General features: G+C 41.6%; 1 protein-coding gene across 1 annotated transcript in view; it reads left to right on the top strand.

Annotated features, from left to right (window-relative positions):
* Window positions 1-5,642: 5,642 nt before the first annotated feature.
* Window positions 5,643-22,074, top strand: part of LOC147887798 (12-oxophytodienoate reductase 1-like) — a 56,519-nt gene continuing 40,087 nt past the window's right edge. The window contains exons 1-4 of the mRNA XM_087393220.1: window positions 5,643-5,715; window positions 5,834-5,942; window positions 6,894-7,095; window positions 7,500-8,135. Coding sequence (XP_087249346.1) covers window positions 6,981-7,095; window positions 7,500-8,135 — 751 coding nt within the window. The 5' untranslated portion in view covers window positions 5,643-5,715; window positions 5,834-5,942; window positions 6,894-6,980. The remainder of the gene's footprint in view (window positions 5,716-5,833; window positions 5,943-6,893; window positions 7,096-7,499; window positions 8,136-22,074) is intronic.

Genomic DNA, 22,074 nt, shown 5'->3' with positions numbered 1-22,074 from the left:
GGTACCAAGGAGATGTGCATTTGCTTTGGTAGAGGAGAGATGCATGTACTCGGGTACATAGATTCAGACTATGCAGGGCATGTGGATAGTAGGAGATCCACTTCTGGTTATGTGTTCACCTTTGCAGATGATGCAGTGTCGTGGATGTCTCGTGCATAGAAGTGCGTTGCTTTGTCTACCACAGAGGCTGAGTATGTTGCAGCCATAGAGGGTTGCAAGGAGGCTATATGGCTTGATCGGCTAGTGGGAGATTTGGGGATTCATACAGGTGTACCGACATTACATAGTGATTCCATGAGTGCTATTCAGCTAGCACGAAATCCGGTCTTTCATGCAAAGACCAAACACATTGAGGTCAGGTACCATTTCATCAGGGAGGTACTTGAGGACAAGTGCATAGAGCTTGTCAAGGTTCATACAGATGATAACCCTGCAGATATGCTGACGAAGAGTCTACCTAGTCAGCGGTTTGAGTATTGTCATGTATTGATGGGCATTGGATAGTATGCTCACTAGTTGTTCTCCCTTAAAGGCACATTGTCCTTTAAGTGGGAGGTTGTGGGGGTTAAAGGTCACTGTGCCTTTACCCCGGTTATGTACAATACTCAAACACATATATAAATGAATGAAAAAGAAGATTAGGGTGGTTCTGCACCCACCAAAACTTGTGTGGCTCTCTGTTTCTCTCTCTCCCTCTTCCGTTCTTGCTTCCGTTGAGAGCACTCTCAATATTTTCTCTCCACATTATGCAACTCCTGCTTGAGCTGCATTTTCCTGGCTTGCATATTTGTGCTATACATTTTTGTCAAAGTATCCCATGCCTCCTTTGGCATGCTTGCATCCTGAATATGCACAATCATAGAATCTGAAATACTGATATACAGCTAGTACATAACTTTTCTGGCTCTCTCATGCCAGCCTTTAAATGCCTGCAACTCCTATTGATTGGGAACATTAGGAATAACTGGTTCTTGTTCAGCTCCAGTAATCAACTCCCAATAGCCTTTTCCCTTAAGGAAATTCGTCATTCTAAACTTCCATGCTTGGAAGTTGTTCTTGTCAAGCTTTTCAGTGACAATCTGTGAAAGAGCATTAGACGCCATTATAGAACACTGCAACAATATTCTCACTGCAAAAAACACAACTTCTGCCTCACAAGGGCAAATTTGCAAAACTGACGAAATTGGTATTTGACCACACAGTCACTTCCTAATGACAATTTTGCATCAACAAGCAATAAGAATGATTCTGTCACGCCCAATATCTCCGTGCACAGGCATATGATGCAATTTCAGCAGCAACTTTTCACCGACCTACAGAATAGTGGTCGCACAGCAAAAACAAGGCGCTTTTCTGAGTGCCTGGAAAAACTTCCGCCATGAAAATGGGCCCCGAAATGGCCTCGCAACAAAAAAATAATGTCACCAAGGGCTTCGCCCTGACCCGTAACATATGCTGCACTCTCGTCACACTGCAAAGGGTGTCCCAGTTTGAGACAATGCACTCTTGCACTTTTCGGCTGTGCTACCTATACAGATTTGCTCCCAAACTCGAAAAAGGAAAGCAACACTGATCCTCTTACCAAGACACTGTGAACTTGGTTTTCTTTCTTGAGCTCCTTACCACAAACCGAGCTCTGATACCATGTGAAGAGAGTGGGAGAGAAGTAAGGAGTCTCACTTGCAGCTTTCTCACATACACAATGGGGGAATACACACAAAGGTGGAGGCTGAAAACAATTTTCCTCTTCTTAGTTGTAAAAGCCAAAAGAACTCTCTTAGTACAAGAGAATAGGTGAACCCTATATGTGGGTCTCAAACCAAACTTAGCTAACCTAGGTGGCATACTAACTGAGCCACTAACTAGAGTACATAAAGATACTGTCATCCAGCTATTATTAATGGGCAGTGTACGAACCGCATCTACAACTAACAAGTCAGTGAAATAAATGCACAACGGTCACCCTGGCATATCACAAGTGGAGCTCGATATCTCAACACTTCTTTGCCATATAATCCATGCTCAGTTTTGCTCATAGTATTTCCCATGCTCAGCCCATTTCCATTTTTGTTTATGGGTGACTTCTTGGTTGGTTCTTCCTAGTATGGCTATCCATACTCTTCCACTCCCAAGCTCTTCTTCTCCTCCATTGTTAGGTACTTACCTTCTTCTTCATTTAATTTAATCTGGTGTCTTGATAGTGTTACTTGCTTGCTCACCTTCTAGGTTCATTGGCAAGAACCAATCTCGTCTTCTTTTCTTTCATTTGCATCTACGCTAAAATCCTATTAATTAATTTATCTCCCTTTTACATGGCCACAATCACTCGCAGAAATTAATTCTAATCACAATCTTCATCACCTTTGTCAATCTCTGTCTTTCTTTGCACTCTCCTTTCTTCACTGGGAAGCCTTCATAGCCCCCCTTCTCCTCCACCCTCCTCCCTCTAGCCTCTGCCCTGGTATTTATACCAGCTCTGCAAAACCGCCTAGAGAGCGGAAGCTTCTCCAAGAAGCTACCCAATAGCTGGTGTGGATTCTAGACTCGAAGCTTCTTGATTTCATTTCTTAATCGCTCTATTTGCTTACGCTAATCAATTTCAAGACATTTCCTTACGTTAATCGACCCTTTTCACCCACCTGCCATCAGAACTAATTAATTAATTAGGTACCAAATTCTCTCTTGGGGGGGCCTATTATTTTGTTACGTCATACGTTTGCCTTGTTTTCTACAAACGCATGAAATATAATGCCGTTTTGTGCATTGTTGAACATTGTTTGCCTTTGTTTATTCTAGACATTCTACTAACAAATTTTATGATGAAGTGAGTTTCTATAGAGTGTTGCTAGCTAATGCATTTCATTATTCCCATTCTAGATAGAGATCCGCTAGTCCAACTACCTTGGTGTTTGCTTGTTTTGCAACAAACAATGATGCCTTGACAAGGACATCATTTGCGGGCTCATTGCTTGCAGGTGCATTTACTAGAGCATTGAATTGAGGAATTCCAGTAGGTTGGAGAGGTAATGTAGTGAAATTAGTATATCATTGAATTACTTTGCGCCGTCCAATGTGTAGAGAATCATCAATGGATATTGCTCTTTCCTTTGGAGAGTAACTTTTTATTGCTAGACCTACAAAGCCAATTTTCCAATGTGTGGAGAATCATCAATGGATATTGCTCTTTCCTCTAGGGAGTAACTTCCAACTGCCTACAAAGCCAATTTTCCAATCTTCCATTTCTACCACGATTATTCCCCCATGAATTGCAAATGCAAGGAGAAAGGCTCATTTTCTTGTGATGTTTGATTTTTAAAAAAAGAATGAAATTGGGGCGAGAATTTTGGCAGTCACCTTGTACCATGACTTCTACATCTACATCTACATTAGACATCTACATATATAAAATACAGGCTACACATGTTTGCCATCAATCTAATTACATGCAATCCTTTGTCGGTCTCTCAAGAGTACTCTGCCTAATCTTTCCTTTACTCATGAGAAATGCATTCAACATACAACAATGAATTGTGTTTTCTTCTTTGTTGAATATGCCTTACTTTGCATTGACATAAATGTTCATGTCTTGGTTGATATAGACACTCTGATTGATAGCAAGAATGCAAACTACACTTCCATATTAATTAATGGTGCTTCCTTTACCAAGAGCATGACCTTATTGTTTGTTAGGCTACCCCTTGTACCTCCTCCGTTGCTCCTCCACACAAAGGACAAACCATCAGTGTAATCGCATTTTTTGAGTTGGCATAATGTGTATGGATGCAATAAATTTCAAATAGCTAGGGAGCATGTCAGGTATCTCTATGTCCATCAAGACAAGATCGTCTTTGCCTACCAAATAGGAGATTGCTAGGGAGATACTTCGACAACATTCAACACTGAGGATGTAGCAGATTGTAGTGGCTTTGGATGGGAGAGTTTCAAAATCAATTGTTGATGGGACTGAAATGAAATGCAGGTGGATGCCTAACACTTAATGATGTCTAGTGTTAGGAATTGTGTATTTATAAACATCATATATGCAATGTTCATTGTATCTATATTCTTCATAAAGAAGCATAGTAAGGCATACTTTAATTTGAAGTGCCTATATTCTTCACAAAAAGGCATAGTGAATTTACTTGAGTTATTGGCTCTATCTTTAGAATCCAATGTATAAAGAGAGCCTTACTTGTACTAAGCCCATGTGCCATGCCCTAATGTCTTCTCCTCCATTCAAAGTATGCCCGCTTCTATTCAAGCACATTGACTTAATGTGTTTAAGCTGCGAAGATGACAAATAGAAACACTCTTTTATGCATTCCAATGATGATAAAAAGGGATCTTATTATGTTTTTTTTTTTTAAACGTGTACTTCACTCAATGGTTTTCTAGTACAATAGGGGATCACTTTGGAGGATAGTCTTCATGTCGCATGTAATTTCATATTCTCCTCTTGTTTTTTGATGTCCGGTCTTTTTTTATATGTGCGCTTTGGTATTTTTTCATTTTGTAATTCATGGCAGGTTCTTACCTCTTTTAGAGGTTTTCCATACATTAATATATAGTATTACCCACACAAAAATTGTGTGTGTGTGTGTGTGCGAGGGCGTGCATGCGCTCATTTATACATAGTTAATCTACTATGATGGACTTTTTTCTTATGTAATGGTAGAAAAATGTTTAGAAAATAAAATTTTGATTTATTTAAGATTTTGTAAATCAATGAGCTTCCAACAATTTAAAATAGTAAGCCATGCCACTCACAACAACCATCGATTTCACAACCTAAGTGTTACATACTATTACTTCTATCATTAATATTTTCTGCATCCATTATTATTTAGATCTTGCACGATGGCTTTTCAAAATATGGTATTTTGAATGTAAGTTTGAAAGAGATCATATATTTAAAGACTTCTTTGACATTTCTTAAAACGTATTCCAAAATATGTAAAAACTTAAAAAAAGAAGGGCCATAGTGGTGTTGCCACCTTGTTTAAATATTCCTTAAAAGCAATGATACCTTGGGTTGTTTAGTAGAGGGGGGGGTCCACTTGGAGAGTGAGAATGTTCAAAAAAGTATTGAAAGTGAGCCGCATTTGAAAGAAAAGAGAAGGGAAGCGTGTTGAGTGTAGACTTTTCGGGAGAGTTTGATTTGTGAGCATGAACGAAAGGGAGGACGTAAGGGAGGGGGCTATGAAAGTGGGTGTAATCAATTCATTGTTTTCCATCTTCCTTGGTTAGCCATAGCCATGAAATCAACCATAACAAAGAAGAAGTCATGGATTCCTAGGGGCCTTGGTTCTTCTTCCTCCACACCTTCCTTAAATCTCATGTGTCACCCTTCCCATCATACTCTCCCTCCCCTTCAAAACTCAGCTCGCCTCCATTTTCCCCTCACACCACCTTCTCCAACTGCTCGAACGACCTTCTCCTGCTCCAACCACTTCCCCCCTACCTCCAACCTCCTCCCTCTCCTTATGGGTGCCGACCACATTGATCACCAGCCCCCCATGCAGCCCTCTCGCTTGCCTCCTCCCATCCCATTGCTCACCCCTTATCAAATGGGTCCCTTCCACCTCTCTCACAGGTACCCACTCACTTCCCAACGACGCAGCTCGTATTGTTTTCTCTTTCTCTACACCAGCTACGCACTACACCCGGAGGTCTGCTTATCGCTGAGGCAACGGGTGTGTCTGAAACAGCACAACGGTGAGTTTTTCTCTAAAAGCGTTTGTGCCCCTTCTAAATTGGAGGAAGTCGCAGTTCAAGAAATACCTACGGAGAAAACCGTGTCGGTATTTTTTTGAACCGAAGCTTTTATTCGCAGGTATCCACATGCACCCGGCATTTGGACCAAAGAACAAATAGAAGCTTGGAAGCCGATTGTGCAGGCAGTTCATGATAAGGGCGGCATCTTCTTTCTTCAGATCTGGCACGTTACAAGAAAAATGCTGCCAAACTTATCCCGAATTTCTTCCGAACTTGTCTACGTGTTTAACAAGCAGGGTGAATTTCTTCCGAACTTGTCTACGTGTTTAACAAGGAGGGTGACAGTCGCAAACAGCCTTGCCGTCCTATCTTAGAGATCCTTTGAAAGCGTTTGTTACGCGTAGAACCAGCTTTATGAATCAATTGAGAATCTAAAGCAGCCTAATTCTCACTATCTAACTCCTATCTGAGAGGCGGCTTCGACAATACACTATAGAAACAGAAGACTAGGAGGTCTTCCATTACTGATCAATGAGAGCTGAAAGAGCCCCTGCATATGCTACAAAAACATGGGTGATCGAAAACTTCAAAAATCTACTGATTTATAGTGTCCCATTCAATAAAACCTGTTAGATCACTCCTAATCTATCATCGTAAAGGCTATGGTCCCTACCTCAGTAGAGTCGTCTTCATTGAGGGCATTTGCTATGGGTAATTTGGTCCTTCCTCCAATTTAGAAGGGGCACAAACCTTTAGCCCCTTTTAAATACACCACCATCTATAGTTGTAAGGACCACTTTCAACACATGGTGGTGGAGTATGAAGCTCTAGTAACAACCAAGGGAATGTCGCACCATGTCGTAGCAAGATAAAATTAGAGATATTGGAATTCACCACAATTTTTATGACTATATATTGTCCTTACCTTGTCTATTTGTAAAGACTCTGCATGGGCGACATTAACTCTAAAAGTGAAATCTAGGCAAGTAGATGATTGTAGACAACTACACCATCCTTTCATATTTCAGCTTTGAAAGTTTATCATTCTTGTGCCACACATATTCTGGAATGAAGCACTCTTGAGCACCTTCTCGTGTGTGGGAAGGATCCCACTGAGAGAGAGAGAGAGAAAGAGAGATCTAATGATCAAAGTGTGATAATATAGCCCATTCACTAAGTTTTTTATTTGCTTTTCTATAGCTTATCAAACGAATGGTCAACCTCCAATTTCACCTTCTAGTAAGAAGGCACCGGGACAATGCTTGATGCCCTCTGGAACAGAGTTCTGTGAATATTCAACACCACGTGCTTTGGCAACTGAGGAGATTCCACATATCATTGAGCACTTCAGAATTGCAGCTAGGAATGCCATTGATGCAGGTATTTTAATCCCTTTCCTATGGTCAAATCTAGAAGTAGTGTCCAAGAATGGAGAAGAATCTTTTAAGTGAAGAGAGATAAGGCAATATGCATTTTTGCAAGAAAGGAAAGATTGTGTGAAAGACTATGTTTTAAGATATTGAAAGATGTAAAAAATGTCATTTTAAAGTTCCAAAAATATCAAAGAAAGCATAAAATTGACGGTTTTAGTGAAAATCGCAAGGCAACGTTCACATTATTTTACATTTTGACATTGATTTTTTTCACTAATTTTTCTTCATATTCATGGTTTTACTACTTTTCATTTATATTGTCTTAGAAAAGCAATACATGTGATTGTTTAGGAGCTATGAATTATATGAAATAAACATATTCATGGGATTTGTATTTGTCTTGAATTACAGGTTTTGATGGTGTAGAACTCCATGGCGCTCATGGTTACCAGCTATTGGATCAATTTATGAAAGATAGTGTCAATAACAGAACAGATCAGTATGGTGGTTCCCTAGAGAATAGATGTAGATTTCCACTAGAATTAGTGGAGGCTGTTGCACACGAAATTGGTCCTCAACATGTGGTCATTCGCCTATCGCCATTCACATATTATGCTGGAGCATATGATTCAAATCCACATGCATTAGGATTATATATGGCTAGTGCTTTGAATAAGTACAACATCTTATATTCACATTATGTGGAGCCAAGAATGAAGCACCCAATTACAGAGATGGAGACTAAAGATAGCCTGATACCCATGAGAAAAGCTTTTACAGGAACTTTTTTAGTAGCTGGTGGCTACAATAGTGAAAATGGGAATGCAACCATTAAATCTGAAAATGCAGACTTGGTAGTCTATGGTCGCTGGTTTTTATCAAACCCTGATTTACCTAGAAGATTTGAGTTAAATGCACCGTTAAACAAATATGTCCGAAGTACCTTCAACACTCAAGACCCAATTGTGGGTTACACAGATTATCCCTTCCTTGAAGATGTAAAAAATGAATTCGTGCAATTCAATAGTACTCATATTCTTATTACATGTATTCAAAACTCTAATTAATATCTTCAATATAGTTATCATAATTACAATTTCATTTTTCATTTATTTCTCTCTAATTCTATGTCTCCTAATACATGAAATTCAATTGACACTTTTTGACATCTTTTTAATTCATGTTTTTTTACTGCTAATGCATGACATGTAAGCTAAGCATAGTAGAGCACTTGACATCTTCAAATTACACAATGTAAATCTTTGTGGACATGAAAAATATAAATTTGTAGTTGTAATATTTGTTCAAAGACAAGAATGTTAAGACTCATCTTGCACATTTTCAAAATCTAAAGTGATATGTGCCTAGGGGGAATCACCTATTATATGTAAACATACCACTATGGTCAATAAAAGGGATTTTTTAATAGAAAACTTCACACACACACACACACACACACATACAACCTTCTTTAAGATATTGGTGTATTAGGAGGTGGAATATTTATATTTTGCTTTTGGGTTTACATAGTGTATCGGGGAGGTGGATATATTTATACTGTCTTCTGTTTTGTGTATACAAGTTATGTTCATCTTTATTTCTCCCTTGCAACCTTCTTAGTGTCTTAAGTGTTTTCGTATAGTGATTGTGTGTGGAGCTCAATCAAAATACTTTGTAATGTGATTTTATTGAAATAACAATCATCATCATGAAAATGATGATTATTTAGCTATTGTGTTAAAAAATGGAGACTCACATGGGGCTCACATGTGACTTGTATAACTAGCAATTCTTCTTAATTGATGCATGTACTAAATAGTGGATAGTCAGCTATGCATGCTCCTTATGTTACTAAATTATAACTAATTATAACTACAATGTACAAAAAGTATAATAGGTCTATTCATATGTCTCTCATTTTCTCTACCTTTCAACAAAGAGGTAATAGTCATCCATCCATGAAGAGGTTGAGAATTGTGTTACAATACGGAGGCACCATAATTGTGTATCGACATCTCTCAAACACCATAATTGTAGCATAATTTAAAATTTCAAAATGCTTTATATTATCTTCAAGCACCATAATTGCAAAAAAATTATATTTTGGGAATAACCTAGATAAATAAATTCAATAAAATGCCATTGAATTATCACATTTTGACATCTCCACCTCTTCTTGAGAAGGAACGAAGGTAGAATTTTATTCATATTTGAGTGAAAAAGTTGTCATTTTAATTAAATGTATATGCTTCTTGAGCTATGTTTGATTGACCATTTCATGAGGTTTATTTTTTCTTCTTTTTTTTCTTTTTTTGGAAGGAAGGGGGGGGGGGGAGGGAGGGTGCGCATGGAGGGGCAAGCTAACTACTTGAAAACCCTATATTATCATGTGCATTCAAAAGCTCTTCTAAAATATGAATTTTTACTATTCAAAAACCGCTTCTATTGAACCCATATGATATATTTTCAAATGATGAGTGACCTCTAATAGTCTTTGAGAGGGAATTAAGCCATCTAATAAGTCTGTAGTAGCACCCTATTTGCGAGGCACTAGTAGACACTAGTAGGCTCCAACTCACTTACCCAAGTAAGTCAACATGTCCCATCTCACCCTCTATTAGGCACCTCCTCCCATTTTTGAAATTGGGGTTCTGAATGGGACCTCCTACCTCTCTACCTCCCATGCTTGACTTCTCCCTTTTAACCTATCCAAATTTGAATTTTGGAAGACTCTTTGCTCCTCCCACAGTTCCCTTAAGTTCATTCCTCCCTTCTAGCTAACTCATTTGTATTTTGGAGGCACCTCTACTTGTTCGCACATTTGTAAATTCTTCCAACTTTGTTCCTTTCATCTAGCTAACCAAATTTGTATTTGCAAGGCTACCTCCTCATACCTCCCTTTATTGTTGTTGTCTTTATTCCTTACTTTTTATTTATACTAGATGGTTCACCCAATAACATGTAGTTATACTCTAGGTTTAAATGGAGGTTGATTTTAATTCAAACTTTTAAGATTAACTTACAGAAAGATATTTACATATGGGAATTTTTTAATTGAATTTTGGAGAGAGAAAGAAAACACTATAAGTTCGTATAGGAAAGGGGACTTTTTCTCCATGCAAAATGTATAGTGAAGAGACTTTTCTAGTCTCCTTGAATGCATGTCATATCTAGGATTCTTAGTAGTGCACCCACTTGAGAGCATGATCTCTTGGGAATATTCACGAATCACCACTTCATTGGTCAGTGTATTTATTTAGATTCAGCTTGACTTTTTCATCATTTTGTTCCATAGGACAACTTTGTAACATTTTGGTAAAGTAATACACCACCTTGAAGCTCCTTTAAGCCCAGTTTAGTGGCTTGTTTTACGTAAAGGTTGTGGACATAGAAAAGGAATCTAAGAATAGGTTTGGGGGATGCAAGGCTATTGTCGATGTCCACTTAATACATAGACAAACTTACATATGTTTTGGGATTATAGAACTAGCAAGAGATTATAAGCCAAGATAGGACTTTTAATAGATCACTTTCATAATAGGACATTGATATGGATAAAGATAGCTCTTGGGATTGGTATCGTCAACATAAACAAATTTGGGATATAAATATAATTAGGTTTCTAGAGGGCAAGGAATAGTTAAAAAGGAATGGTCTTATTGTTGGACTTTTCTTTTGGACTAATATAGTCAATAAGGTAAGCAAGAAAAAGTGAGCAACCCCAAATAAGCAAGTGAGATTCAAACACAAAGTATGTGAGTAAGCCCTTCTTCATAAAAATAATACCATTTTAAATATGCTTGTAATGATGGCTAATTCTCACATCACATTCAAATAAATCAAACACAACTATATTGCATTATAATCACTATATAGAGCTAAGATCAAAGTGACTGTTGAGAGCCCAAGTCATAAACATGATTCAAAAACACAAAGGTTGCTTACATTCTAGTCACATTTGCTGAATCCCATGCTTGTAAGAGTAGATTTTCCATACAACGAATTCACACACATTGAAGAATAACAATCTTTATATGAGAAAAAAATGACTGAAGGTCTCTAGCATCATCTACTCCATATAAAGTTGGTTCCTTTTGCCACATAAAGCTTAAAACAACTCAAACTTTGTCATAGCTATCTAGTGCATGAATTGATGCACTGCATTGCTTAATCTCAACAAAATAATGAACCCCAAATATATGTTCTTTTTGCAAGTCATGTAAGGAATATTTCTTGCATCCTTTTGTGTACATTCGAGACACTTGCAACATGAAAACTCTGAAAAAGTAATGGAGTACATCAAACCCTTGGCAAGTGATCCAGTAAGCATGAAACAGATGCATCTCATTGGTAATAGTAGTGATCTCTCAAACCTATACATTCTCTATCATTGCCTTCTTTATCTTCTGTTTAAATTATTTATTCAATTTAGTTCTTCATATCACCAACTTCCCATGTCAACGAGATGGTCAGTGGTGCATTAATTTGGTGCATGCAGGAGGGGCGTTCCATGATTGCACTGCCATCATAAGCCTCAAATACAAACCCTTCTTGCATCAAGTTCTTCTACTCACTAGCATCAATAATGTCCCACATGCAATCTTTCACACACCCAAAGAATTTCCTCAAATACCTTGAATGGAGGGATCTACATTCCATGAATGTGTTGTTGTACTATTGCAAAACCACCCAAGTTGTTTTGTGATGCTAGTGGAATGTTGCCTTCTTCCCTTAAAGCATGGGGTAGGCACAACTGGCCACACTCCTACCAAGTTCATTGATCACAACCCCACATCTATGCATATCTGCCAAGTATCCAAACCATATGCCAAGTACCCAAACCATGGCTAGCACTCCTACCTGATACATTTTTCATAGTCCCACATCTATGAGTATTTTCCAAGTACCCAAGCCATTGGAATGTTTCCTTTCTTCCCTTTAAGCATGGGGTAGGCACACTATGGCTAGCACTCCTCCCTAATTCATTGATCACATCCCAACATTTGTATTTGCCAAAAGTACCCAAACCATGCGACAACACTATGGGGTCCACTTCTCCTAATTACCCAATTTGCACCCAAGATGATTTTTGCTCTACAAAAAGCTTGGCTCTATGGACTTCTAAAAATTTTTTGCCTTCCTTTATCAATCACTTTACTTGATGTAACTATTGTATGCTAACGTCAATGACTATCTTTCTCATGGATGGGATGTGGACTTGTCATTGATATCAATTTTGTAATTATTCAACCCATCTCTAGTGACTATATCCCACCCTTTTTTATCAATGCATGTGTTAGATCAACAAGCTTATTTATTGTAGACCGGGCCACACAAAATTCTTTGTCGCAAAGCTTCCAAGGTCAAATTCATCCCAAGTGTTGCCAAACATATAGGGATTGTAATGAGCACTCTAAAGTATACACATACAAGCTCCATACAAGGCCTACTATACAAACATCATACAACATAATGTTTCTTTCATATACATGGTCTACCCTCATGCTAGAGTGGTTGGTTTTGGAAAATTCACTATGGAAACCAAGCCAAAATTTCTTGTTCATGCAAAAAACTTCCTCCACTAATTGACTCTAACATCCTACCAAGCCAACCATGTGCTAAAAGAAGGTAGCTTACCCCAATACAAATGGTTGAAAACCAAAATTGGATTAGTCTGTGCTTTTAGTGTTCGACAGAAGTAGTTGTTGTCGTTCCTTTAAAATTCTACACAATAGCTTTTGATCCTCATGGGATCAAGACTTAATAGACCTTCTAGTGTGATGAACTATGCTCATTCCCAATGGAAACCACAAGTTCTTTCTCTTCCCTCCATTTCATTTAGTGGCCCATCATTGTAAAATGTTTGTAGAGCTAGCCAATCAACACTAGCTACATCTTCTGTAAACCTTAACATTATAGATTTGCATAAGTGTTCTTTCGCATTTAATCATTTAATAGCTCCCAAAATTGAAATTGAGCATGAGTATCTTCCACCTTGAATTCATAGATAGCTCAATTGTTAAAGTCCCTTACATAAGGGCCACACACATGAGCACCCATTGTGGATCACCCCTTAACTTAATGGACATGGTCGATGGAGAAGGTTGAACCATGCCCATTGAGAGCCCATTTTCCCACTTAGTCGCATGTAATTTACCAAATCAAGACCACACAATGGTGGACATTTTGACTATATGCAACCGTGGTGCTAATTCTACAATTGTCCAAGAGATAATATGCTTTGACATATATATCTATCTTTTTAGTTCAAGTAATGAATCCTTTCCACCCTCTCCTCCTCTGGCATCATGTCTTGGACTTTGCACCACCCTTTGAAGTCTTCTCCTTTATGCCATAGGTGTGATTGTCTCCAAGACTCCCCAGAATAGGTAATCATCCAATGGTTCCAATAAAACCTCCTACTTTGTGGTTAACAGATCATCGGATCGTCCAATGTGTGACCCCTTCCTTTTTTAATAATATTGTTGAACCTTGAAACTGATGAATCAATGTATGAAGAAGAGATTGCTGATCAAAGGATAGGTGATGAGATCAAAGCCAGCAGGCGAAGGGAAGTGCAGCTCAAATTTGGCCATAGGCATCTTGGCCAAAAGCTTGAAGGTGGGCCTTAGCCAACAATTGGCATCTTGGCCGAGCTTGTAGGCTAGCCAAGGATGGTGCAAAAGGAAGTAGCACAAGATGACTAAAGGCATCAAAGGCAACCATATAGCATAGTCACTAAAGCAAGCCCCATAAGCTGACAAATCTCACCAAAGCAAATGCCATAACACTGATTGAACCTCACATCAACAAATTGGACAAAGGACTAATCATGAAGGGTTTGTCCAAGTAGGCCCTATTAGCCAAGCCAATATGAAGTTAAGGCATTTACTCACTTGAAATGAGGAGGACCGGTATTGTAAATGTGGTGGGTATTTCCCACCACAAATTCAAAGTTGCTAGCTTAGTATAAAAAGATAGAGAGTCCAAGCTATTAGGTTCCATGAGGTTTTCAACCAAGGCTACTCATGTGTGTGGAGTGTAGCTAGAGTGCTACTATAATCTAGCCATGAGGCTCCTCATGATGATGAAAAGAAATTATTTGAATAAGTCTCTCTCTCTCTCTCTCTCTCTCTCTCTCTCTCTCTCTCTCTCTCTCTCTCTCTCTCTCTCTCTCTCTCTCCTTCCCTCCCTCCCTCCCTTCCTCCCTCTCTCTCTCTCTCTCTCTCTCTCTCTCTCTCTCTCTCTCTCTCTCTCTCTCTCTCTCTCTCTCCTCCGCCCACTGCCCCTTCTGCTTGCTCCCTCCTCTGCCCACTGCCTCCTTCCTATAGCTCCCTCCTCCACTTGCTATCTCCTCCCCTCAAGTCCCCCCTCTAGGCAGCTCCCTCCTCTGCCCACCGCTACCTCAGCTCCATCCTCCACCTGCTGCCTCCTCCCTCCTCCGCTCACTGCCTCCCCTCCCACTCCTCCCTTGCTGCTTCTTTGCTCTTGCTGCCCTGCCTACAACTCCGCCTACTACCCCCCTCTGCCCTTCTGCTCCTGCAGCCCTGCTGCTCCTTTACTGCCTCGCCCTCCTACAGCTCCTTGCCTGCACCCCACCCCTCCTTCAGCTCCCTCCCTCCACTGCCTCCCTGTCTTCAGCTCCCCCGGTTGCTGCCTTCTCTCCTCGCTTATGCTACTCCCTTCTTCTTCCACCCTCCCTCCCTCTTGGCTCCTTGCCTAGTGTCGCCACCCTCCCTCCCTCTTGGCTTCACCCCTTCAGCCCTCCCTACCTATATCCTCCTATAGCCCCTCCCCCACCCTGACCTACAGCCTTGTTTCAACCCCCTGGGGTTCTCTCATCATGAGGGGGGGTACATGCTCCTGCTCCCACTCCCGCCCTTGCAAAACGACTAAGTCCTACACCGAACATGGGTCTATCCTACGAAATGGGGAAAGGTGGCAAGAATATGGATAAAGCCACCAAGAAAAATGACAACAAAGCCAAGAAACAAACACAACTGAAACTCGAAGATGTGAACATGTGCTACAACCACAGTGGACTCGGAGTAGATAGCAAAGCAAAGGCGGGACCCACCTCGGCCTCAGCTTCACCACAGCTTCAGCTTTAGTTTCACCTTCAGTCTCATCCTCAATCTCAGCTACTTCTCATCCTCAGCCTCAGCGCCAGCCTCAACTTTAGCTTCAGCGTCAGCTCTAGTTCCAGCTTGAGCTCCACTTATGCTCATAGCCTCTACAGTTATAACTACTAGCTTTGATATACCCCTACCCATGACATCGATCACTCCACCCTCCCCTAGGTTAGAGGGGTTTCCATTGACACCATCTCTTCCATCTGTCCCTTCCTCTCCTGCTATAGTTCTCTCTCCAATTATGGCACCTACTTTGGAGGGGTCATACACTGTTCCGCACTACTCAACCTTCTTCTCCCCTCTGCCTCTTAGTTAGCCCATGCTCCCTTACCCTGCTGGGACTGCCTCCTCTAGACCACTATTATCTCCATACCACACCCAACCTCCAGTCCCATCCTCACACTTCCAAGCCACAGTCCTTTCAGTTTTTTTTGGAGCACAGGCGAGATGACCCATTAGAGGCTTGGGAGTACTTGTTGATGGAGGTTCAGAGCATCTGAGAGCATGAGAGGGAGCTATAACGCTTCGCACAGGAGCAGACACGCTCACCCAAGAGCAAGCACATCTCATACAAGACCACTCTCAAGCGATCCGAGACTAGGTTGACCTTATTCAAGGGCTCAGATAGGAGATCTCACAGCTCCGATAGGAGGTCACTGCTATAGGTACAGTCCCAAGGAGCACCCCACTGGTGGAGGCACAGATTGTAAGCATGCAATCTATCATTGAGGAGACGTCCAAATGGGTCGATCTAGCCAAATGAGAATCTACAAGGGTAACCATTTCGGCTACCCTCCTAGAGCAATAGTAGAGAGCCAACAAGGCTCTCAACATCAGAGTATGTGGGATTCCCCACACTAAGGCTACACCGATGGCAGATGCGCAGGCCTTCGTGACCACTACCCTAGGGGTGATTGAGCATAGGATTGAGAGAGCATGGTGGGTTAGGACGGACCCCAACTGAGATCAGCCCTTTATCATATGGTTCCGTGATGGCCAAGCACCACTTTCAACTTTACGTCATAGGTCAGTCTTACGAGACCAGCTAGCAATCTCCATGGCTGAGGACCTCACTCCACTATAGGTTGAGGAGAGGCATTTTCTATTGCAGTAGCGAGATTAGGCCCCCACAGAGGGGAAGTGCATAGTAGTATGAGATGGATGACTCCTTACAGGCCCCTGTTGGGCACCCACCTCTCTTCTCGCATAGGGAGGTGGGCTCTATGAGACCTAGACATGCGAGACCCTATCTTGTACCATCTAGAACTGTAATGGTGCCTTATGGTCAAAACCAAGGAGCTTCTTGGAATCCTATATAGGTCACGACATAGTCTTTTACATAGAGACACATCAGAGCCCAGAGCACCCACTACCAGTAGTCAGTGGGTATACATGGGGGTCTGCCTACAGAGATGAGACAAGGGATATAGGAGGGGTTAGAGGGTCAGGAGGAGTTGCAGTTTTTTACAAATCCACACTTTTGGGGGCCATCTCAATGGAGCAAAGAGATCCACACTTCAAGGATAGCCAGGATCTATTTATTGCAGTTTGCTACTTCCCCCTTGAGACCTCCTGCTTTGCTAGAGATATTTGAGGGGAGGATGAGACCACCATTTGTTGCTCTTTATCAGTCCATTGTTGACTTCTCTAGCCAGGGGGACATCCTCCTAGTTGGGGACTTCAATGCGATGACAGGTGCTCATCAAGCACCACTCCTCAACTTCAGACATTGACCTTGAGGAGGCAGGTATTCTACGAGTTTCAATTGACAGATGAGGATCACTCACATCTTATGGGTAGGCCCTATTAGACCTCGGCAGGATGCATGATCTCATTATCTATAATGGTCTTGATAGATGGCTTGCTTCAGGTGGCTTCACTTGATTTCCACATGGGGGTGGCTCCACCATTGTGGACTACATCATGGGATCCCCTGCCTTCACATCTCACATCATTGACTTTACCGTAGCACCTCTCCCTCCAAGGGCTGATCATACATATCTTTTCTTTAGCATTTCTACCCTCTGCTGCACAGCACTTTCTACCCTATTGAGTTCTTACTCCACCTACCATGATATACGCTTTGATCGCGATCATTCACCTACTTACTCTAGCCATCTGTACAGACTTCTTGCATACATTGACTTTATACCCCTTTTAGAGGATCGTGCTGCCCTAGTCACTCGCTCACTTCACGAGGTCGCTCTTCACACCTTCCCCCACACCACCCGCTCCACCTACCCACCACCACCTGGGACCATACCCTGTAATAGCTAGTACGATCATGAATGTAAGGCTTTATGCCATCAGCTCAGATTCAAAACAAAAAACAGCCTTTCAAGTGAACCAGAGACATTACACGAGTACCATCATCTGGTATATGCAGGAAGAAACTTAACTTCGTGTGCCAGAATGAGGAGGAGCTATTGAACATTCTATTCAATAACAACTCTAAGGACTTCTAGGGGAGATTTCTAGAGGGACGGTCCCCCCCACCATTCACTAACACTCATGTGTGGTCTGATTATGCACACAAGCTCTATGATATCCCAAATCAGCTAGCCCCTAACCTATCACATATGCCACACCCCACATCCTACACCCTCTTCACTAGGGGGGGGAAAGGATGCCATAATGAAACTTCATAATGGCCGAGCAAAGGATCATGAGGGACTATACACTGAGCTCATTGTATATGGGATTAACCTCCTAGCCTCAATCTTAGCCAAGATATTTGCTTGGGGTTTCCACGCACATGGACCATCAACACTATCTCACCCATCCAAAAGGAAGGGGATCCCATGAACTCGGAGAACTATAGGACCATTATGATTGGACATGTCATGTCCAAGATTTATGCATCAATACTTGATTCTGAGGTCAGCAGACGAGGACTAAGAGCAATAGGATAGGCTAGTTTCAGACGGGATCATGGGACCATGGACCATATTCTCACACTCAGATGTATCATCAAGGAGGTGAGGGCACAAAAGCAGAGGGTTTACTATTGCTTTATGGATTTTCGCAAGGCATTTGACACTATTTCAAGAGCCTACCTCATACGTCGCCTACAGGATTTGGGTTATGGCTCGAAGATCATTTGGGTTGTCATGGCACTTTATGAGCGAGTTTCGGGAAGAGTCTAGACAGGGTGGACAGATGAGATCATGAGCACTATCGGGGTCAAACAAGGGTGCCCATTATCACCTACCTTGTTTGGCCTCTACATCAATAAGCTCGAGACAGTGATGCAGGCACAGGGTGGGGTAGGATGCTCCTCTCTCACGGGCATGTTGATCCGGATATTACTTTACGTAGATGATGTGGCTCTCTTGACTTTCTCAGTAGAGGGGCTCCAAAGACACCTTGATGCACTATAGTCCTTTTGTGAGTCTCATGATTTGAAGGTCAACTTGGGTAAAACCAAGGTTATGATCTTTAATATATCTCAAACCGTCATGTGCGATGAGCATTTTACATTTGATGGGTCCCCTATTGAGGTAGTTTCATCATACACTTATCTTGGGGTTGTCTGTTCCGGACCCATCTTCACTATGAGACCTATGATGCATGCACGCTTGAGTAGAGGATATGCTCCATTGGCTAGACTAGAGAGGCAGTGCTTCCACTCTCACTTTCAGTATCCACGGAATAAAGGGTTGCTTTTTGACTCCTCGGTCCATCCAGTAGGGATGTATGGTAGTCCATGCTGGGGGCTAGACTTGTCTGATGGGCCAGAGTGGAGGGGCTACAGGTTCTCATGTTATCACGGATGATCCATGGTAAGCCATCCGTCCCTACCAAATCATCCAGACGGAGTTTGGGTCACCCCCATTACAGCTAGATACTACATTTCACATCATTACGTATCTGTACCGAGTCATGGAGTATGGGGATTACACATCCAGGCGTAGCAAGATACCATGGCTAGCAAAATGGTTATGTCCTATGCTTAAAATTTTGCTGACTCATCTTCAAAAGTAATCCATTTCTTCTATGGCACTTGCAGCAAGGGGAGACCAGAGGTGTTAGTATGCACACACAGAGAGATGGTTTGTAGGACTAGGGCTCCACATGGACAAACTACCTCCTTTCCAGTACAACATGGATGCTCCTTTCTCCCCCCTCCTATCACACGAGGTCAATTAAGTTATCCGTGAGGATCTACTATAGCTACACACATTCTGGGGACCGAGTGATCTTCTAGTGAAGCTGGGATTCTATAGAGATCACTTCTTACATATCACAGTGGAGGGTTTCGTTGATCCACCAAGATACATGCAAATTCACCTACCACACTCACTGAGGATCTCTCTTGGGTAGTTTCAGATCTCATCTCACAGACTTCATATCAAGAGCGGTAGAGCAGAGTGGTTACCTAGGGAGAGGCGCATATGCACACTGTGTGACATGTAGGAGGTTGAGACTGAGGAGCATTTCATATTCAGATGCCTTGTTTACTATGAGATCCATGGGCGTTTCTACTACCTCTTCAGAGATAGTTATGGGCTTTTGGCTCGTTTCCTCTACTACCCAAACCAGCGATGTTTGGCTAGTTTCATTCATGAGGTGCTTAGACACTGAGATAGGATACTCTAAGCACGGAGACAGGAGCAGACTTCTCCCCTGATTGATACCTCTCAAAGCTCTATCACGGAGTTCTTTTAGCCAAATCACATAGACCCCCACGAGGTGAGACCTCGATGTGACCATGACCTAGAGCCTATGACCCGACAGCTCAGACAGAGGGTTGACTCACAGATCATACTTGGGGGCATCCCCTCCTTGTTTAGGGTCGACCCTGGTTAGATGCAGAGCTATGATGAGGAGATATACCAGGACTTCACCCTTGAGGGGGCAACAGTGCTCTATTGTTAACCTCATGCCTCCACCTCCATAGCCTCATCCATCCTGATGTCCTACTGCTACTGATGATGATGATGATGGTTATGATGATGTCAACAATGATGCTGAGATTGATTGATATATACAGTCGAGACATGACTATGTTGTACTTGGATTTAGTGCTACCATTTTGCATTTTTTGCATTCTACATTAGTGTGGATGCTCATTTAGTAGCTCCACTACCATAGCTCATTGTATCAAGTTTTTCACAGTCTCATAGACCTATTGGTCTTTCGAAGACTTTAATAACTTTCTTTCTTTCTTTTTTCTTTCTCTCTCTTCTCTCTCTCTCTTATGGAGACCCTACTACGATAGACTAGAGGGCAATATTAGGAGGCAATTAGACCATAGGATAGAGAGTTTGACAGAGCACAACCTCACGTCATAGACTTCTATGCATTTGAGTCATCTCTAGGACACATCAGTATGGAGGATGAGGAGATAGCTAACATGCGGTCATCCTAGATTACTAATAGAGAGATGCAAAGACCACCGACAACACGGAGAGTGACCAGATTACACACTATTGAGGTCCATCCTATCATAGCTTTCTTTAGGGGAAATTGCTTGAGGCGAGGGTTACCCTAAACATACCCCAACAGGTTCAAAGATCGAGGAGACCACGTCCCTCTCTGCCACCATAGCATGACACAACCTGACAAACACAAATCCAAGCCACCATGGTGCTAGGCTTTGGCTTTTAAGCCTAGGTCTTAGATCTCAAACCTCAGCATACTACAGCACTCAGATAGTAGTCTCTGGATTATATCTGATTTTGTTTAACCTATTGATCAGCTTATCACATTATCAGTTTATGAGGGTTTTTGTTTTGTAGTTTTTTAGCTTAGCAATATTAGCACTTAGCAAGGGCCTTAGCGCACTCTTTGCTCCATCCCACTAGGGCTTGTATGAGATCATCCTTTTGGTGTACTTTGTACCTTGTCCCATAGGCCTATGAGGTCTTTCGCGGATGTTAATCTCTCTCTCTCTCTCTCTCTCTCTCTCTAGAGTTATGTAGACTTATCAGTTTATCAGCTTATCAGTTTATCAGTTTAGTAGTCTTAGCACTCAACAAGGGCCTTAGTGTGCCCTTTGCTCCAACCCATTGGGGCTTGTATGAGATCATCCTTTTGGTGTACTTTGTACCTTGTCCCATAGGCCAATGAGCTCTTCTGCTGATGTTAATACATCTTTCTTTCTTTTCTCTCTATCTCTCTCTCCCTCTTATTTGTTCACCCTACTATACACTCACAACCATGGAACACAGTCACCACCTACTTTGAATTTGTGCACACCCATCTAGTCATCTAGAAAAGGTAGTCTCTTGCTACCTAGATTGATGAAGTGATTGTGGGACAAGCACCAGTGAACATGATAGCATGCACTTGGCATAAGGAGTTCAGAGTTAGCACATTTGTCAGTAATATTTGGTGATTGTGCTCAAGAGTATTCAAGGTTGTGCACTAGAGAATCCAATGAAGACACATAGAGTGACTCTAGCAAATGAAGGAGTTTCCATATGAAAGAGCAAGAAGATGTTTAGGTATGCATAATAGTGAGAGTGACCATTTGTAGATATCAACATCCCAACAAGAAGAGGGCTTGCAACGATCATTGAAGGAGACAAAGCCTTGGCCATGGAACGTGGGTAGGCCAACCAATTCACCATCATTAATGCTAAATGCAGAGAGGATAAAAGGGGTCACCAAGAGAGTCAAGGAACCCATGCTCCAATTATATGAGGCAAGTTTTGGCAAGGAGAAGGAAGTGATCCTCATCACCCTTATAGCAAGGACCAAATCAATCAGACAAACCTAAGAGATGAAAGAAGAGAGGGGCATAGATAAGACACCACTTCAGCATCAATGATGGTGAATTGGTTGGCCTACCCACGTCCCATTGCCAAGTATTTGTCTCCTTCAATGATGGTTTCAATCCTTCTTCTTGT

This window comes from Dipteris shenzhenensis, chromosome 22 (assembly GCF_047967505.1).
Source record: "Dipteris shenzhenensis isolate YYH24624 ecotype China chromosome 22, Dip_SZ_1.0, whole genome shotgun sequence".
Taxonomy (NCBI): Eukaryota; Viridiplantae; Streptophyta; class Polypodiopsida; order Gleicheniales; family Dipteridaceae; genus Dipteris; species Dipteris shenzhenensis.
This window is presented reverse-complemented; position numbering and strand designations above follow the sequence as displayed.